Source organism: Marmota flaviventris, chromosome 7 (genome assembly GCF_047511675.1).
Source record: "Marmota flaviventris isolate mMarFla1 chromosome 7, mMarFla1.hap1, whole genome shotgun sequence".
NCBI lineage: Eukaryota > Metazoa > Chordata > Mammalia > Rodentia > Sciuridae > Marmota > Marmota flaviventris.
The window spans coordinates 107,288,027-107,307,029 of record NC_092504.1 but is presented as its reverse complement, the minus strand read 5'-3'; the positions used below and the strand labels follow the sequence as shown (position 1 = coordinate 107,307,029).

Sequence of the window (19,003 nt, the reverse complement as noted above, 5' to 3'; positions counted from 1 at the left end):
TTCAGCCTTGTCTTCCATTTCATGAATTCTCCTTTCAGTTACTTCTTTCTGCTATTAAAACTACCCTTTACTTTTTTATTAATTTTAAGTATGAATGTTTTTCATTTTCAGACATTGTGATTTGTTCTTTACATTTATTTTCTTGGTCATTTTTTTACTATATATTTTTTCAAGTTTTCCCTTTATTTAAATGTTTATATGTTATAACTCTAATACCTGAAGTATTTACAGGTCATTTCTTATGTCTGCTGAAAGCTCCTCCTGTCTCTCATCATGTGTTTTGTATTTGTGTTGAGAAAGCTTCATTCACCTTAGAGGTTTATCTTTTGGAATTAGTTGGTGGCTAGGATTTTTTTCAGGGAGAATTTGTTTCTGCTATGTTCCTGCAGATATTTAAATTCTTGGCTTGAAGCGTTTTAGATACCCAGGTGGTAGGAGTTTAGTGTGCATATTTGTAGGAGAGCTCTAGTAATAACAAGTCCTCTGGGGAATATTTTTTTCCCCAACTCAACACCAGTCCAAATTGCTATAGTTTGCCTTATGGCCCTAGGGTTGAGGTGGAGGCAGATTGATAGTGGTGAAGGAAAGAATTTATTTCTAGGTCACCTTCACTCTGATGGCTTCGCCCTTTGGGTCTCAGGTCTGTGGGGATAGGATCTATTGACTCCCTAATTTGAACAGTGTGGTGGACTTTGTGTCCTTTCCCTGAAGGTCAAGTTCACAGGATTTGGCAGATGCCACCCTCACCTCAGTTTTGACCTGACTGTTCCATATCTACTACAAAATCAATGACTTTAAAATGTTTTCACAATTTCCCCTGTATTTCTGGTTTTCATTGGATCATCATTGCTAAAGAAAAAAAGCCTTCTATACTATTGAAAATAGTGGCTATCCCAGACTACATTCATTCATTTGTTCCTTTATTTATAGTACTAGGGATTGAACCCAGGGGCCCTTTGCATCCCTAGCCCTTTTGTTTTTTATTTTGAGACAAGGCCTTGCTAATTTGCTGAGGCTGACCTTGAATTTGCAATCCTTCTGCCTCAGCCTCCTGAGTTGCTGGGATTACTGATGTACACCCACCACATCTGGCTCTGTCCTGGATTATTTCTAAAGGTCTTTTTAAAAAATATTTTTATTAGTTGTTGATGAATTTTATTTAATTATTTATTTGTATGTGGTGCTGAGACTCGAACCCAGTGCCTCACATGTACTAGGCAAGTGCTGTACCACTGAGCCACGATCCCAGCCCCTCTAAAGGTTTTGTATAAAAGGGAAAGATAATTTTTTTTTTAAATGGGGTTTTTAAAAAGCGAGAAATTTATGGAAGAGCTCAAAGAAGTATCCTCTAAAGAGTTTTTACCACTTACAAAGAAAATCATGAGAAATGCTCAAGCAGTAATGGAAGAAATCCTCAAGGGATTTGTAAATAGTATATTGTTAAGCTCTAGAAGAGTAAGAAATGAAGAACTGGCTTTTGCCTTTGGACTTAAAATACTTTAAAAACTTTCCTCCTAATTTAAAGTAATTAAAAGTTTATCATATCAATTTCTCCTGTTAATTTTTGGGTATTCTTTTTGTTCATGAAAATTGGGGGATTTGGCAAATAGAATTTTACTGTGGTCATTAAGAATCTTTAATTTACTGTTTAATTCAATAATGTAACTAACAACCATTAAGTAAAATTGTCTTTAAATATAAAGTGTTCTGATGTCACATTTTATTTTAGGTAAACCAAATTAAATATCAACTGCCTGAAGATATTTTCAAACTAGATGTACTCTCAGATCGGCTCAATTTTTATGAAGAAGCATATAGAAGGTCCTGTTGGAAAATGAACTTGGTAAGTTTGGCATGTTTGAGGGGAGAAGATGATCATCAGTGAGTTAATTTAGATATTCTGCCACAACTTTCTCCATGAGTTTCTGAGAAACTTTGCACTCTGTAATTGCACAATTGAAATAGCAGGCTGGTAGGAAGAATAAGACTTATTAAAACCTATGCAGTTTTTTACCAGAAGCACTGGCAGAAAAGTGATTGTACCTGGGACCAACCAGGTGAGCAGGCCTCAGGGAATGCTATAAGAAGAAGACAAATTTGCTGAAAAAGCAAAGGTAAAACTCTCTGAGAGAACTGGTTGTCTCTGATATTGAGACAACACAGACGGAAGCTCCAGTGCCTTTGGGGGCCCCATGACTCACCAGGCACCAAGAGCCAGCAGTCCACAGCTGCAGCTTTGGGGAGGGGGTCTGGGGGTAAGCACTCTTTGTTTCTTTTTAAAAAATATAGTTCGGAGGTTTGTGATGCCAGTGCTGTAGCTGATTGAGGTTTTTTTCCCTTTCTCTGAAGGTTATCATTCTTTTCCTTCTGGCATATCAACCCTTGCTTGATGAGACATGACTGAGTTAGCCAGCTCTCCACACTCTATCAATCCCCTGTTCCCCGAGCTGATTCACATTTCAGACACTCAGGTTGCTGTGGGACAGACTCTTTTAGAACATGTCCAAAGTTTATAATTGCTAAATTAAATGGTGCTGAAAATATTAGGCTTATATACCTTTCATTGGTGACATGTTAAATACATTTTCTACAACTAGTACTACTGGCCAGCAATTTTAATCGCTTTGGCTGGAAGTACTGAAACTTTAAAACCAAAAGGGATTTAAGGCTATGAGGTAAGGTGTAAGAGGTCTCTGTTCTTCTAATTTATCAGAATTCTCATTGTTTTCATTTTTAGGATACTTCAGAAGATATGCATTGTGTCATATTCAGTCACTTTCCATTTGTTTTTGATATTCGGTCAAAAACTAAACTACTTTATGCAGACTCAATTCTAAAAATGCAGGTACGAATGCCTAGGTCTCTGTCTTCGTTAATATAAATCACAAGATAAATTCCTTCTTAAGTGTGCCCTTTTTGGGGGGTGGTAAGGGAGCCCCTGCTGGCAAGGCCACAGCTATGGCATTTAGGAGTTTGTTCTCTAAAGAAAGCCAGGGAAGGAGCTGGGATTGTGGCTCAGTGGTAGAATGCTTACTTAGTATGTGCAAGGTGCTGGGTTCCATCCTCAGCACCACATAAATAAATAAGTAAATGAAAGAAATAAAGGTGTTGTGTCCAACTACAACTAAAAAGAAAAAGAAAGCCAAGAAAACTCAGAATTTAGGTTGCTCAGACCTTAGGCATGTTAGGGCTTCTGTCACAAAGGACAGACCTTGAGCAACTGACCTAGTTGTGATGTTTTTACCTGAAGTTGTCAAGGGAGCCTGTAGTCTTCTGAATAGTACTCAAAAGAAGTATCACTAATCTAGGTGTGATTAGGATTACTTCTAATACTTAAGGAGGTACAATCTAATGGAAAGGTATACAGCAGGAATAAAATGTGACAAAGGAGCCTTGAAATTAGGACCTCTATAGGTAGTACTCTGAGTGTTCCATTTCAATGTACTGTCAGCAGCTTAAGTGGTTTTGTTTGCCAGGACATCTAGCAAAGTGGTTTTGGACCTAAAACTGGACAGGTGAAAGCATTAAAGGGTCTGGGGTATAGCTAGGTTTATGTGGTAGAGCACTTGGCCCTGGGGTCAGTCTCCAGCATCACTCCACACACACCACCACCCCAGAAAAGAAAAATTCACGAGGAAAATATATCAGATAATCCCTACCTCACTATTGTTTTGAAAGGATTAAATTTGTTAATAAAGCATTTAAAATAGTACCTCGCACAATGTACATTACCCAAAGTAATAGCAATTGCTATCACGTACTCTTATATACAGACATGTATATATGAATGTATAATATTCAAATAAAAGTCCTTAAAATAAGATATTCTCACATAATGCATTTACAAAATAGGATATCATTTATAACTTTTAAGTGTGATCATTCTTGGAATATTTAACAAAGAAAATGAATTTTAAAAAGACACAAAAACTTTTGTTTTGCTTCAACTCTCATACCCTATTTTCCCCTGATTTTAAGCAAACTTCCAGTGATAATTTTAGTTCTTTATTATTTATTTTTTTTTATATGTGGTGCTGAGGATTAAACCCAGGGCCCCACACATAACTAGGCAAGCACTCTATTGCTAGAGCCACAGGCTTCCCAAATTGCCATTTAATTTGAGAATGAACATTCTACCTACCTTAATTTCCTCTATCTCTTCTCTCTCTCTCCTCCCCTAATTATTCCTCTCTTCTATTAACTTCTACCTGGGTTTTTCCTACAGCCTGCTTCCTTTCTAAACATCTGACTTTTAAATGAGAGTTTTATGCTGCAGTGCACTGTCCCAGTGAATACTGTTGAATCTCTCAGCCTTTAAAAACCTAAACATTAATAGTTGTGTTAAGATAAAGTGGTCCAGTAAAACCTACATTTGGTCACTTCCCTGCATGTTTAGTTTGGCTTTGCAAAGTATTTTGTTCCAAAGGTCCCACATTTCTTCTGCTTGCTAAGAGCAAATACTGAATGTATTGTTTACTTCCAGGGGTTTATATGAGGCTCATTTCATAAATGCAAGGTGTAATTATAAGTAAAACTGGTTTATTCCATTTTACAAATTTCTACTTAAAGAGGGAAAATAGCAAAATGAAATGAAACATTTTTCTTTCCTTAGGAAAGAAAAATTCGAGCTTACGTGAGTTTGGCAGGAATTATTGAACAAGAAGAATCTGAATTAGCTTCATTGTCCACCTTTAATCTAAGAGTCAGAAGGAATCACTTGATTGAGGATGTTTTGAGTCAGCTCAGTCAATTTGAGAACGAAGACTTGAGGAGAGAGTTGAGGGTAAAGTATAATTATCATTTATAATTCTTGGTGTTGAGAGAAGAAAAAAAAGAAAGGAACAAAGGGTGTTAGAGGAAGTCCTCTCCCTTTGCCACAAGGTGGTCTTTTGGGGCTTTTTCTGGTCCATTGTGTTTCCATTGATGGTTGTAGCATCTCCTCAGTGCCCTTGGGGTTAAGCAGCAAGTGTACATGCTCTGGCTTTCCAGTTTTTTGAAAATCCTAATATATTTATGATTTGTTTATTTAATTTTTATTATGTTTAATGGACCTGATTACTAAAATAGAGATGCCAGTCAAGGTCTGTTTTATGGTAAAGACTTCAAGGTCTGGGGTATAACAGATTTAGGATGAAATCTGGACTGTGCTCCATAGCTGTTGACAAAAACTTGGGAGAGTTATTGAAATTCTCAAGCCTCATTACCCTCTTAGAGTTAATTGGGAAACTAGATAGGATAAAACAAGTAGGATGCTAACCACAATACCTACTAAAACTTGGGTTCAAAATTGTTAGTGACTATTATTACAAAGAGAAACTTCATACAGAGCCCTGGAAGTGATACCTTATTTGCTGTTTCCCCAGGTTTCATTTATTGGAGAAATTGGATATGAATATGACCTTGGAGGAGTCAAGACAGAATTTTTCTATTGTTTATTTGAAGAGATGACCCGGCCAGAATATGGGATGTTTATATATCCTGAAGAGGCCTCCTACATGTGGTTTCCTGACAGGGTGAGCCCTCTTTTCTTTTCTTGTGGTATTCCATGACCGTAAAAATGTATCATATGCCACAGAAAACTATTTTATGGTAGGAGTTATTGATGTAATTTTGAGATAATCTTATAAGGATTACTAAGCCAAATATGTTTTTGTTCCTGTTATGGTTTTAGTATAATGAAACTGTGGTAGGCACTTAATAACCAAATATATTGATTAAATATCCAAATATAAACCCTAAATATCCTTTTTTTTTTTTAATACCATGGTTGAACCCAAGGGTGCTTAACCATTAACTGAGCCACATCTCCAGCCCTTTTTTATATTAGATTCAGAAACAGGGTCTTGCTGAGTTGCTTAGGGTCTTGCTAAGTTGCTGAGGTTAACCTTGAATTCACAATCCTCCTTCCTCAGCTTCCCAAGCCACTGGGATTACAGGTGTGCACCACTACACCCAACTAAACCCTAAATGTTCTTACCTCAGAATTTTTGATGTTATTTCGCAATTTGATTTTGTGAAAGTGGAAAAGGAATTTACCTGACATGAACATTTCACTGTAATGAAAAAGAATTCGTAATACTTTGAAATTGTTTTTCTCTTTTCAGTGTAAATTTGAGAAGAGATATTTCTTCTTTGGGGTTCTCTGTGGACTTTCCCTTTTCAACTGCAGTGTGGCCAACATCCCTTTCCCACTGGCACTGTTCAAGAAGCTTTTGGACCAGGTGCCAACATTGGAAGACTTAAAAGAACTCAGTCCTGTTTTGGGAAAGTAAGGAACACAGTCCCCTTAAAAGACCTTATCTAAAATATATTAAGATATTAAGATAAATATTTAAATATTCACACTGCATTGTTATTTCATGTTTGACATTAGCATTTTAGGTACTTTGAACCACTTTTAACTCTGGTAAGAACTGTTGAACAATAGTTTCATGTTCTAAAATTAAGAAGAGTTGATTGTTCCTATGACTTACACCTCGGCACTCAGTATTATCTTTGAGCATTTTCTATGTGGAAAATTTCATGGGCAGACACAATACCTTGGTGCAAAATCGGCTAATGATGTTTATATTAGATGTTTCGTGGTCATCACTTTTTTTTTTTTGGGGGGGGGGGGTACTTGGGATTGAACCCATGGGTGCTTTACCACTGAGCCACATCCCCAGCTCTTTTTAAGTTTTATTTTGACACAGGGTCTCTCTAAGTTACTTAGGACTTTGATAAGTTGCTGAGGCTGGCCTTAAACTTGCAATTCTTCAGCTTCAGCCTATGGAGTTTCTAGAATTACAGGCATTTGCAACCGCACCAGGCTAGTTGTCACCTTTAAAGTAGAAATTTACTTTTTAGTTGAAAGACAAAGTACCACCTGGGAAACATCGGTAACATACATTATTGTCCCTGCTGTGCAACACTTTCCCTACACATCCTTAATACAAATTGAGAAGACAAACAACAAAAGAAACAATAAAATGGCTCACAATTAAAAGGGTGTTCAGTCTCACTAGTGCTCCTGGAGTACATGTTAACATAAGAAGGTATCTGGTGCTTCAAACTGAGAGAGGATTGAGATATTGGTGCTAAATTGTGGTAACAAGGGTTTGGGGAAAGGTTTACTCTTATTCAGGTATTTAATGGAAATGTGAATTAGTACTCCTTTTTCAGACCAGTGTGACATGGTACTTGTGAAAATTAAAACTGTATATGCCCTTTGACTCAGCAAGTCTACTTCTAAATATTTCACTTTTATAAATATGTAGCCACAGGCTGAGGGTGTAGCTCAATGGTAGAGTGCTTCCCTAACATTCGTGAGGCCCTAGGTTCAGTCCCCAGCACTGCAAAAAAAAAAAAAAAGAAGAAGAAGAAAGCAAAACCCTGCAATAGTTTGTGATACTAACCTACATTGTATTATAATTTATAAAAATATAAGAACTACCTAAAATGTCCTTTAATATTTATGTCTACACATATATATATTTGGGGGATGGGTACTGGGGATTGAACTTGGGGGCACTTTACCATTCAACTACAACCCTCATTGGTTTTATTTTGAGAGAAGATCTTGCTAAGTTTCTGAGACTGGCCTCAAACCTATGATTTTCCTGCCTGAGCCTTCCTAGTCACCAGGATTACAGGCAAGTGCCACTATACCCAGCATATTTAGTATATTTATGCAATCAGACACTATAGAGATTTTTAAAATAATGAAAACAGTAATATAATCCTATTATGAATACCTCCATTTTCTAGTTAAGGAAACTGAAACAGAGAGGTTAGGTAACTTGCATAGGACCCCTCAGTGTCAGACCAATGATTTGAACATAGATCTGGCTCCAGAGTCCAACTATTTCTCATTATACTAAATACATTAATAAGACAAGGAAAATGTAATAAAAACACAAGATTTGGAAAGAAGATAAATTTGTCATTGTTTTTATGGCAAATACTGAAGAAGACCTAAATAATACTTATACCTAAGAAGACTTAACTAACTTTAGTCACTTTTATGTATTTTTTTAAATATTTTTTTAGCTATTGGTAGAATTTTATTTTATTTATATGCAGTGCTGAGAATCAAACCCAATGCCTCACACTTGCCAGGCAAGTGCGCTACCACTGAACCACAGCCCCTGCCCCTGTATTTTTAACATGCATAAACTCAGTAAATATGTATGTGAATAGCACTTCTCAGATTTTCAAGTTTGAAGATTATCTCAAAATCATTGAAGACCACAAAGAGCTTTTTCTTTTGTTGGTTATATCTGTTGGTATTTACAGTATTAGAAGTTAAAAATGAGAAATGTTTTAAACACAGGAATACACAAACATTCTGTTAGCTATCAGAGCATTCCACAGTTTCACGTAGCCTCTGGAAAATTTCTCTCTACTCATGACACAATGCACAAAGGCAAATAAAATAGCATCTTAGTAATATGAAAGTAGTTTTGACCTTGTGAACTCTCTGTAAAATCCCCAAGGTTCCCAGTAGTTCTTGGCCTGAGCCACATTTTGAAAACCACTCACTGATCTCTCTGAATTCTGTAATTCTCCAGTTTTTTTCCCAGTAGACTTTTTATTAAACCTCATAAGCTGATTCTAAAATTTCTGTGAATGAGCAGAGGACCAAGAATAGCCAGACATAATTCTTCAGGTAAATAAAGATAGAGAACTTGGCCTACCAGATACCCAGAATTATTGGAAAGCTGTACTAATTAGAACAGCATGTTAATGGTGTAGGGTTTCCAGTGGTGCTGAAGAGAAAGCTCAGAAAATGACTTGGATATATATGTAACTTTGTTAGAGGTTGCATGTTAGATTAATGGAAATAGTATTATTTAATAAATAGATCTGTAAAAAATTATTACCCACCTGGGAGAAAAGTGACAGTAGATCATTGCCTAATGCCTCACACAAAAATCCTCCATGTGGATAAAGGACTTACGTATTCAATGCAAAAATGACTAAAATATAGAAGATGGATATAGATACTGAAGATCTATAGGATAGATTTTTCAAGACATAGAACTAACTTTTAAAGAAAAGGTTGATAAATTTAACAGCATTAAGATTAAAGAGCTTCTCTGTTCACCAAGAGATAGATACCTTAATGAAACTGGTAGATATTTGAACTCATTTGAGGATAATAGAAAAACGAGAGGGGGAACTGTTGTGGTCTGCCTACCCCATGCTATAGTATTTGGGGGAAAGTCTTTAAGAAATGATTAGATCCCAAGGCAAAGCCCTTTTCAGTGGGATTAGTGCACTTATTCCCCTCTTCTGCCTTGTGAGGGCACATTAAAGGCACCATCTGTGGTGAACTGTCCCCTGCTAGACACAGAATCTGCTGTTGTCTTTTTTTTTTTTTTTTTTTTTTTTTTTTTTTTTTTAATTTTTTATTGTGGGTTGTTCAAAACATTACAAATTTCTTGACATATCATATTCCACACTTTGATTCAAGTGGGTTATGAACTCCCACCTTCACCCCATACACAGATTGCAGAATCACATCAGTTACACATCCATTGATTTACAAATTGCCATACTAGTGTCTGTTGTGCTCCACTGCCTTTCCCATCCTCCACCCTCCCCCTCCCCACCTCTCCCCTCCCCTCCCCTCCTCTCTCTCTACCTCCTCCACTGTATAACCCTGAGGGTCTCCTTCCATTACCATTCTGCTGTTGTCTTGATCTTAGCTTCTAGTGAGTGCTATGAGCAATAAATTTCTATTATTTATAAATCATCTTCGTATAAGGTATTTTGTTACAGAATCCAAAATGGATGAAGTCAGAAATGAGAAGACAAGAAGGGGATATTACTATAACAAATACGTGAAACTGTGGAAGTAATTTGCAAGCATCTAGGTAATAGGCAGGGGCTGGAGTTGTTTTGAGATGTGGTTTGGAAAAAGTCTGTAATGCTGCAAACAGACCATGAAGGGCTATTCTGATGAGGACTCAAAAGAGGAAAGTGGTAGAGAAGGCTACAGTCTTCTTGGACATTACCTAAGTGGTTATGATAAAGGTGTTGGGTAGAATATGGACACTATAGGCCATTTGGTACAAGTCTCAAAACAAGTGAGGGATGTTATTTGAAACTGGAGAAAGGGCAGTCCTTATAATAATATGGCAAAAAAGTTAGCTGAATTGTGTTTGTGTTTAGTATTCTGTGAAAGGTAGAATTTATGAGCAGAGAATTGTGAAAAGAAATTTCTAAGCAAATTGTTGAGGAGCAGTAAGATTTCTTGATTGCTTAAAGTAAAATGTGAGAAGAGAGAAATGATTTAAAGATTGAATTTGTGACGCAGTGATGTACACCTATAATCCCAGCTATTCAGGAGGCTGAGACAGGAGGATCACAAGTTTGATGGGGTCGGCCTGGGCAACTTACTGAGATCCTGTCTTAAAATAAATTTTAAAAAGGACTGAGATGTATCTGAGAAGTAGAGCATCCCTGGCATCAGTCTTTAGTACTTAAAAAAAAAAAAAAAGGAATTTGTACTCAAAGGGAAGTAGAACATAAAGATTTGGGGAAATTTGCGGCCTGGCCATGTTGTAAAAAGCTGAACAGGTGTTTTGGGGGGAGAACACCAAGGGGGTGTGGCCAAGCAATCTTTGGTAAAGAGGGTAGTGTGGAATAACTGGGGCCTGGCACTGTTCACCAAGATAATGGGAAAATGACTGACAGCATTTGTGGAAATCATCAGAGCTTCCACTCAAGGCCTAGGATACAGAACTGTGTTAAAGGAGAGACCCTAGGTATCATCAGACCTCACGGTCTATGCTTGGCACTGTGTCAAATCTCTGCTCCCTGCATTCTAGCACAGTGCTCAGCCAATCCTCCTGGTCTCCACTGAACTTGGGTTTGGTGTGGCTGCAGTGGCCACCCTTCTGGAGTGTACAGGTGGTGCTAGGGGCTCAGGTGCCCCCATATTTTTAAGTGCACAGAGCACACATGCCTGGAGGTATGGCTTCCTTGACAGATTTCAGAGGGTGCCTGACAGAATCATTTGGCCCAGGCAGAGAATTGCCAAGAAGTGAGGCTTCCCTAGAAACCCCAAGACAGTAGAGCCACCAGCAAGCCACTCCAGCCTAAGAGAGCCACAGGTATATGGCTGCCACCATTGAAAGCTGTTAGGTGGGCTATGCCTGGCAAAGCTATGGGGGCAGTTTCCAATCCCAGCCCTATCAAAGGTGAGCCATCCAAAGATTATTCTCAGACCTAAAAATTCCATGTTCACCCTTTGGGGTTTTTTGGATTTAACTTGGGAACTGTTACCTCTTTCTCTTGTCTCTTTTCTAGCTTTTTTTTTTTTGGGGGGGGGGGGCGGCGGGAGGTACCAGGGATTGAACTCAGGGGCACTTGACCACTGAGCTATATCCCCAGCCCTATTTTGTATTTTATTAGAGACAGGGTCTTACTGAGTTGCTTAATTGCTAAATTGCTGAGGCTGGCTTTTAACTCTCTATCCTCTTGCCTCTGCCTCGCAAGTTGCTGGGATTACAGGCATACACCACCACGCCTGGCCTCTTATCTCTTTTCTAGAATAAGAATGTCACCTATTCTGTCATTGGAAGCAATAACTTGTTTGATTTCACAGGGTCACAGCTAGAGAGTAATTTGCCTCCTTTTCTCCCTAAAAAACAATAAGTATGATCTATTATGTTACAGTATTGTAATAAAAGTCTGGTGGAGGTCGGGGAACACAGCTCCAGAGGCCTTTCCCAAAGATAGGTGTCCCTTTGGAAATTTCTTTGAAGCTACACCTGTGTCTTTTACATACTTGCACAGATCTGACCATACTGTAGGGGGGACTTCCTCAGCATACCTCACCTACCTCCCTCAGGGTTTGTTGGTGATGGGTTAGTCTCACCTTTTACATTCCCTATGCCTGCCATGTTAGGGTCTGCTTGAATGCTAAATGAATAAACGAGTGTGTAAGCAAAAATCAATGCGAGACATGTGACTTTGAAAGTATGTATAAAGTACCACAGCATGACAGGCTGGAAATCTGAAAAGGCTGGCTCCTGACCTCTTGATGGAAGCTGCTATGAGAGGTGCCTTGAAATTAATAAGATAGTAGAATTTCAGGTTTTTCTTAAGCTCGATGGTACTGGGAAAAGATGGAAGAGAACGTCCTTTAACTTACTCCTCAGATTTCATGATATCCGATATTGATAGGAAACTTATTAATCTGTGGGTGAAATTCAAAAGCATAAAGAGGGCTGATACCAGTTTGAATAAATTTTGGTGTTAGTAAACATGTTTTCCTTTTCTAGCTAGAAACCTGCATCACTGGGTTAAGAAAGTTAGGGTTGAAGGAAAAGAGCTACAAATCAGAGGGGATCCTGCAGATAAGCTTCCTGTGCCTCACATTTTAGCTGAGTTCAGGCCCACTTTAACTGTCAGTCCACAGAAAATGGGTGCCATGAACATTAACCCCCGCCTTTGGATTAGCTGTACTCATGCCATTAGTTATTATAGATGGTGATCTAAAATATCTAGTGATGAGAGATTACTGTACTTTTAAAACAAAATTCTTTCTTAGGAGTTTGCAGACACTTCTGGATGATGAAGGCAATGACTTTGGAGAAGTATTTTACATCCATTTTAATGTGAGTAACAATAAAAACCCGATAACATTCAGTTTTAGCTTTGATTAATAACCCTTTAGATACTTTACCTAAATGTCACCTTTTACTTCAAAAAAAAATTCTAAATCATGTTAATGAAAAGAGGTTTTTTCCTTGTTTTTCATTAGTTTGGGTATATTAAATTTTACTATGTAACAACCTACCCTTAAACTTAGTAGCTCAAACATGATTCTGTGTGTCTGGGCTGGGTGAGTGGGGTTGGGTGATCTGCCATGGCCTTTACCACATGCCTGGTGATGGGCAGGTGGATTGGTTTATGGAGTGTCAGCTGAAACAGCTGGTCTTTGTTCCATGTGGGTTCTTATTTACTAATAGGCTAGCCAAGGCTCCTTCACAGGGTAGATAGCAAGCCCAACACACAGCAGCTTCTCAAGTTTCTGCTTCTGTCAGATCCCATTGGCCAAAGTACTGCACATGGCCACCCCAGATTCAATGGCTGAAGATATGCACTCCGCTCTTGATGGGAGGTATTGCCAAGTCACATTGCCCCTTTTAGGGGAAGGGAGGAATTGGTGGTCATTTTGCAAATCTGCCACACTTCTACACTACATATAAAGCAAATATTGAGTTCTGACAATTTTCTGATTAGTTTGTTAAATCTGATCAGTTAAGATGATTCAAGTTTTGAAAAAAAACTATTTAACATTCTTCATGATGGTTTTTTGTTTATACCTTTCTTCTAGTTTTTAATGACAAAGGTGTACATTCTTACAAATCTTGTAGGAAAAGAGATTCACTCCAAAGTGTTTTTGGTGGTGATAAACTGTTCAGAATTATTTTTGGAGGATGTTATCTGAGTTTATTTGTGTTCACAGTTGCATTGGGACAGAAATGACGTACAATTAATTCCTAATGGAAGCTGCATAGTTGTCGACCAGACCAACAAGTATGTACAAAGAAATAAAGTATTTGGTTTCTATATACATAATATTTATTTCACTAAGCTCTAAAAGTTCTTTTTATTTTGTATAATTTTTTTATTCCCGTTAATCATTTTTCAGTAGGACAGAGGAGTTGTGTGTTGTGAGTATGTCTAGATATGTACACCATGGGGTTCATACTGTAATGAATGGAAATGGCATTCTCAGAGAAACCTCCCCTTTTCCTCCTGTGTAAAATAATGTACTACCAACCTCTTTTTCCCCTTATTTTGCTTTAGTTTTTTTTCCACACTTCACTTGCCTTCAGGATTTATTTGCTTATTTGTCAGTGCATGCCCTCCTCCCCCATAGTGAAAGCTGTGTGGTGGCAGGGACTTGATCTGTATGCTTCACACTGCATGTTCAACCCTGAAGTCTATAGTAGTGCCCAGTACGTAGCAGGCACCTTGTATTGAGGAGGTTATTGTGGTATGACTTCACTGCACCTGTGGGATGCTACTTAAAGCCACAGAGTTTAGTATCATAGTTCATTCCCTTGATGGTTGGTTACATGGCAAAGAGATCTCTAGGGAGCATACTGGCCTAATCCAAATTTATTCTTAATCTATTTCTTAATTTTTTTTAACTTTGTATTGAGATGTAGAGATACGCACATAATGAGGCTTTCTAGGGAGAGCTTGGCAGACACTTATCCTAAACTGTTTGGCTCAAGTGAAAAGAAGAGGCAGATGCCTCTGGTTTTTATGGTGGTTCAGACATGAGACCATGGAGAGTGTCCCCAATGTAGTCCAATGATATAATATAGAAAATTCTACAATGATAAGTGTGTATCTTAATGAATGAATGTACTTATGTAATTACCATCCACACTGAGAAACAGATCATTTCCAGCTGTATAGTTGTATACTGTGTGAATATACTAAAGTTTGTTCACCCATAGTGTTATTGACAGACAGGATGTGTTTCAAGTCTTAGATTATTGTGAGTAATGCTGTGAACATTCTTGTGTGTGTATGTGGTTGCTTGTGTATATGCATGTTTGTTGTATATAACTAGGAGAATTATTTCTGGCAGTCTTGGTGTTTGCCCCATGCAGGATGGGATCAATCCCCCCACCCAGTATTGGTTGGGGTTTTTAAAGTTTTACTGCCACATGTACACATAAGAGTATAAGAATATTACGCATATAATGAGGCTTTCTGGGGAGAACTGGGCAGATACTTATCCTAAACTGTTTGGCTTAAGTGAAGGAAGAGGCAGATGCCTCTGGTTTTTATGGTGGTTCAGACATGAGACTATGGTGAGTGTTCCCATGTAGTCCAGAGCTTGTATAGTTTAACCTTCTCCCGAGTGAGTGCCAAGGGAGAGAGCCTAAGGGCTTTATTACCTATTGTGCAGATGTGGTGATAGGGGGAGTAATGGGACCTGAAAGTGGGTAGTCTGCAAACATCCAGAATGGAGACAGACTTCTACCAGCAGGGTATGAAAGTGCTAATTGCTCTACAAACTCTCTGATGGTTGTTATTGTTAACATCATTTGAGTGGGGGGGACCTGTGTTTAAACTCAGGGACACCAAAACACTGAGCCACATCCCCAGCCCTATTTTGTATTTTTTTAGAGACAGTGTCTCACTGAGTTACTTAGTGCCTCACCATTGCTGAGGCTGGCTTTGAACTTTTGATCCTCTTGTCTCAGGCTCCCCAGCCTCTGGGATTACAGGTGTGCACCACCACGCCTGGCTTGTTAGTCAGACTTTTAAAATTAGCTATTATGGGGGTGCATTGTAATATTTCATTGTGGATTTGGGTTTGGATTGTTTTGATTTTTAGTACTAGGAATTGGATCCAGGAACCCTTTACCACTGAGACACATCCCCAGTTCTTTTTATTTGCTGAGGTTATCTTTCAATTTAGGATCCTCCTGCCTCAGCCTCCCTATGTGCTGAGATTACAGGTGTGATCCACCACCTGACTCTTGGTTTTAATTTGCTTTTCTCTGATGACTAAAATCCTTCACTATTATACACCCATGAATGTATGACCCTGTGTTTTCTCCTAGAGGCTTATTTTACTTATCACATTTAGACTATAATCCAAGTGATTTTTTTAGTAAGATGTAATATGAAAGATTTCTTCCTCTTCTCTCCTTTCCTTCCCTCTTTTCCCTCATCCAATTGATCTAGCATCATTTATTGGAAAGATTACCTTTTCTGTTATATCGCATGTCATTTTTCCTTTAAAAAAAAAATGACCTTTTATTAGCATCAGTTTCTACAACCACCACCACCACCTGCTGGCATTCTGAATTGTGGTTGAATTGAATCTGTAGATAAATTTGGAGATAGATGACATCTTTTTTTATTTTTTTTTTTAAAGAATTTCAACATTTATTTTTTAGTATTTGGCTGACACAACATCTTTGTTTGTATGTGGTGCTGAGAATCGAACCCGGGCCGCACGCATGCCAGGCGAGCGCGCTACCGTTTGAGCCACATCCCCAGCCCCGAGATAGATGACATCTTAAAGTATTAAGTTTTTAAATTCATGAATATAAAATCTCTTTCCATCTGATTAGCTCGTTCCTCTCAGAAAAATTTTGTGGTTTTTTGTGTAGAGAGCATGCCTATGTTTCATTGGGTTTACTGTTAGCTTTTGATGTATTTTATGCTAATATAAATTTTATCACTTTTAAAATTTCAGGGTTTTTTTTTAAATTTATTTTTTAGTTGTGGTTGGACACAGTATCTTTATTTATTTATTATGTGGTGTTGGGGATCGAACCCACGGCCTCACCCGTGCTAGGCAAGCGCTCTACCGCTGAGCCACAACCCCAGCCAAAAAATTTCAGTTTTCTAATTGTTTATTTTTGCATATACAAACATTAGTTTTGATACATTGAGATTCAAGGATTTTTTTTTAACCTTTATTCTATGGTTATTCATTTGTATGTGGTGCTGAGGATCCAACCCAGGGCCTCACATGTGGTAGGCAAGCACTCTACCGCTGAGCTATATAGCCCCAGCCCCAAGATTCAAGGATCTTAAATCCAGTTATTTTAATAGTTTTTCAATGGATTCTTCAGGTTTTTCATTTTTGTTTTTTGGTACACATTCATGTTTCTGCAATTAATTAGAGTTGTAAGTGTATCCTTGCAGTTCTTAAAATATTCTCTGTTGCAGTGGCCAAAACATCTAGGGCAGCATTGTATGGAAATGGTAACCGCAGGCATTCTTTTTCTTTCTTCATCTCAAATGGAATGTTTTCAGTATGTTACCATTAAATGTGGCATTTGCCATATGTTTTAATTTTTGCCAGATTTAATGTTATTTCCTTCTGTTCTTCGGAGTTTTTATTATGAGTAAATGTTGAATATTCTCAAATGCTTTTTCTGCATCCATTGAAATGATCATGAGTTTGTTTGATGGGGAGAATTGTACTATTGCATTTTCAAATGTTAAACCAACTCTGTGTTCCTTATATAAACAGAGTTTAGTGATAATCTATTATTCTCTTTATGTATAGCTGTTTGCTACTATTTGGTTTATGGTTATTACATCCAGTTTGTAAAAAGCATACAGTTTGTAGGTTGGTCATTTTCCTCTTTTACGATGTTGATACTAAGGTTGGCATTGAGCTTACACTGGTCCCATTGACTGGGTAGGCCGTCTCCTTTATCCTGCTGTCTGGGAAAGTTTATATATTATTGGTGTTGCTTCTTTCTAAAATATTGAAAGAATTTCCAGTGAAGCCATTTTATTATTAGTGAATTTTTATTATAGATTAAATTTCTCACATATACTCTTTAAACCCTATTAGAGAAGAAACTATTTCTAATATGGCTAATTGTATTTTTCTGGGAATTTGTTTCTCATTTTTTCCAGTGGTAAAAAATCCGGGGAACTCTACCATTTAACCATATTCCCAACCCTTTTTGTTTTTTGAGGCAATGTTGTTTCTGAGGCTGGCCTCAAATTTGGATTTTCCTGCTTCAACTTCCCAAGTTGCTGGGATTACAGGTGTGTGCCACTGTGCCCAGCTTAAATTTTCATATTTATTACAGAGAATTATAATATCCTTTTATCAGCTTCTTTTTTTTGTACTTGGACATAATACATTTATTTATTTATTTATTTATTTATTTATTTTAAGAGAGAGAGAGAATTTTTTTTTAATATTTATTTTTTGGTTTTTCGGTGGACACAACATCTTTTATTTTTATGTGGTGCTGAGGATTGAACCTAGCGCTTCGCCCATGCCAGGCGAGCGCGCTACCACTTAAGGCACATCCCCAGCCCCTTATTTATTTATTTTTAAGTGGTGCTGAGCATTGAACCCAGGGCCTCACACATGCTAGGTGAGCACTCTACCGCTGAGCCACAACCCCAGCCCCATTTTATCAGCTTCTTAAAAATCTATGCCAGTATCTGGAGACATTCTTCTTTTTCATAAATGTGGGAGGTATGCTACTACACTTGGCATCTAGTAGTTAGAGAAGAGAAATGCTACACAGGTCAGCCTCCTATAACCAAGAACTAACTGCCCTAGCATGTCAGTAACACTAAGATTGGGAAGCCCTGTTCTCTAGCTGATGTCTCTTTTGCATTCCTGGTAGACAATCTGTGCCTCCTTTCTTTCCTTGATCAGTAGTCAGTGTTTTTTTCAGTTTTTTAGCCTTTTGACTGTTGGTTTTCCCTCATGTTCATTGATTACTGTCCTCAACAGTAATAATTTCTTTCCTTTAACTTTTTTTGGGGTTTAACTTATGTTTTTCCTCTAATTTAACTGATATATGATAAGATTTATTTTCAGTCTCTTATTTTCTGATATATTATTCATTTAGTGCTATAAACTTCTGAGATTTAGCTGCCTAAGGGCCTGGGAGTGTAGCTCTGTGGTAGAGTGTTTGTCTGTGTCAGATCCACACCCCAGTTGTACCCTGGCAGGCAGGCAAGTTGTGGAAAGCCAAAGAAAGTACCTGACAATAGCATTGAGAGACAGTGACTTCCTGGGAAAAGCTTACAAGAGATGAGTGACTGTTCCAGCAGGAGTTCGCTGGTGATAGGCTGAACAGGTAGAACCTCCGCCCCTCATGACACTGCCCCAAGAAAGGAGCATTTCCTTCCCTCACAGCATTTTGTCCAGTGTAGATGGCTAGATAAGTGACACTGCACAGTATCCTCCGCATAGTGTCCTCATCACCCATACCAGTTACCAGATGGAAAAAGGTTTTGTAGGTTAGCTGGTGGAAGCAATGGCATCATTAAGTTGTTTGGTTTGCTTTGTTCCTTGTATAGCCAGCATTCCAGAGTAGATTGCAAGCAGTTTTGCAGAACGTTAACTTGGCCTAGTTCTCAGCATTTGTGAGAAAAAGCATTGTCATGCAAGATAATACTTAGATCTAAGTGTCCTGTCCATGGCCCACTCTCATTGTTCCCTTAACCTGGCTTGGGTCCTGGGAACCAGGGGGCATTACAG

General features: G+C 38.0%; 1 protein-coding gene across 2 annotated transcripts in view; it reads left to right on the top strand.

The window, feature by feature from the left end:
- The window catches only part of Herc5 (HECT and RLD domain containing E3 ubiquitin protein ligase 5), a 64,314-nt gene that overhangs the window by 25,969 nt on the left and 19,342 nt on the right, over nucleotides 1-19,003 (top strand). For both annotated transcript variants that reach the window (XR_003581470.2, XM_027926562.2), the window contains exons 14-20: nucleotides 1,730-1,843; nucleotides 2,738-2,845; nucleotides 4,613-4,783; nucleotides 5,364-5,513; nucleotides 6,105-6,268; nucleotides 12,542-12,608; nucleotides 13,463-13,533. Coding sequence is in view for 1 of the 2 variants with exons in the window: in XM_027926562.2 (XP_027782363.1) it covers nucleotides 1,730-1,843; nucleotides 2,738-2,845; nucleotides 4,613-4,783; nucleotides 5,364-5,513; nucleotides 6,105-6,268; nucleotides 12,542-12,608; nucleotides 13,463-13,533 (845 nt within the window). In the remaining variant the exon portion in view is untranslated. The remainder of the gene's footprint in view (nucleotides 1-1,729; nucleotides 1,844-2,737; nucleotides 2,846-4,612; nucleotides 4,784-5,363; nucleotides 5,514-6,104; nucleotides 6,269-12,541; nucleotides 12,609-13,462; nucleotides 13,534-19,003) is intronic.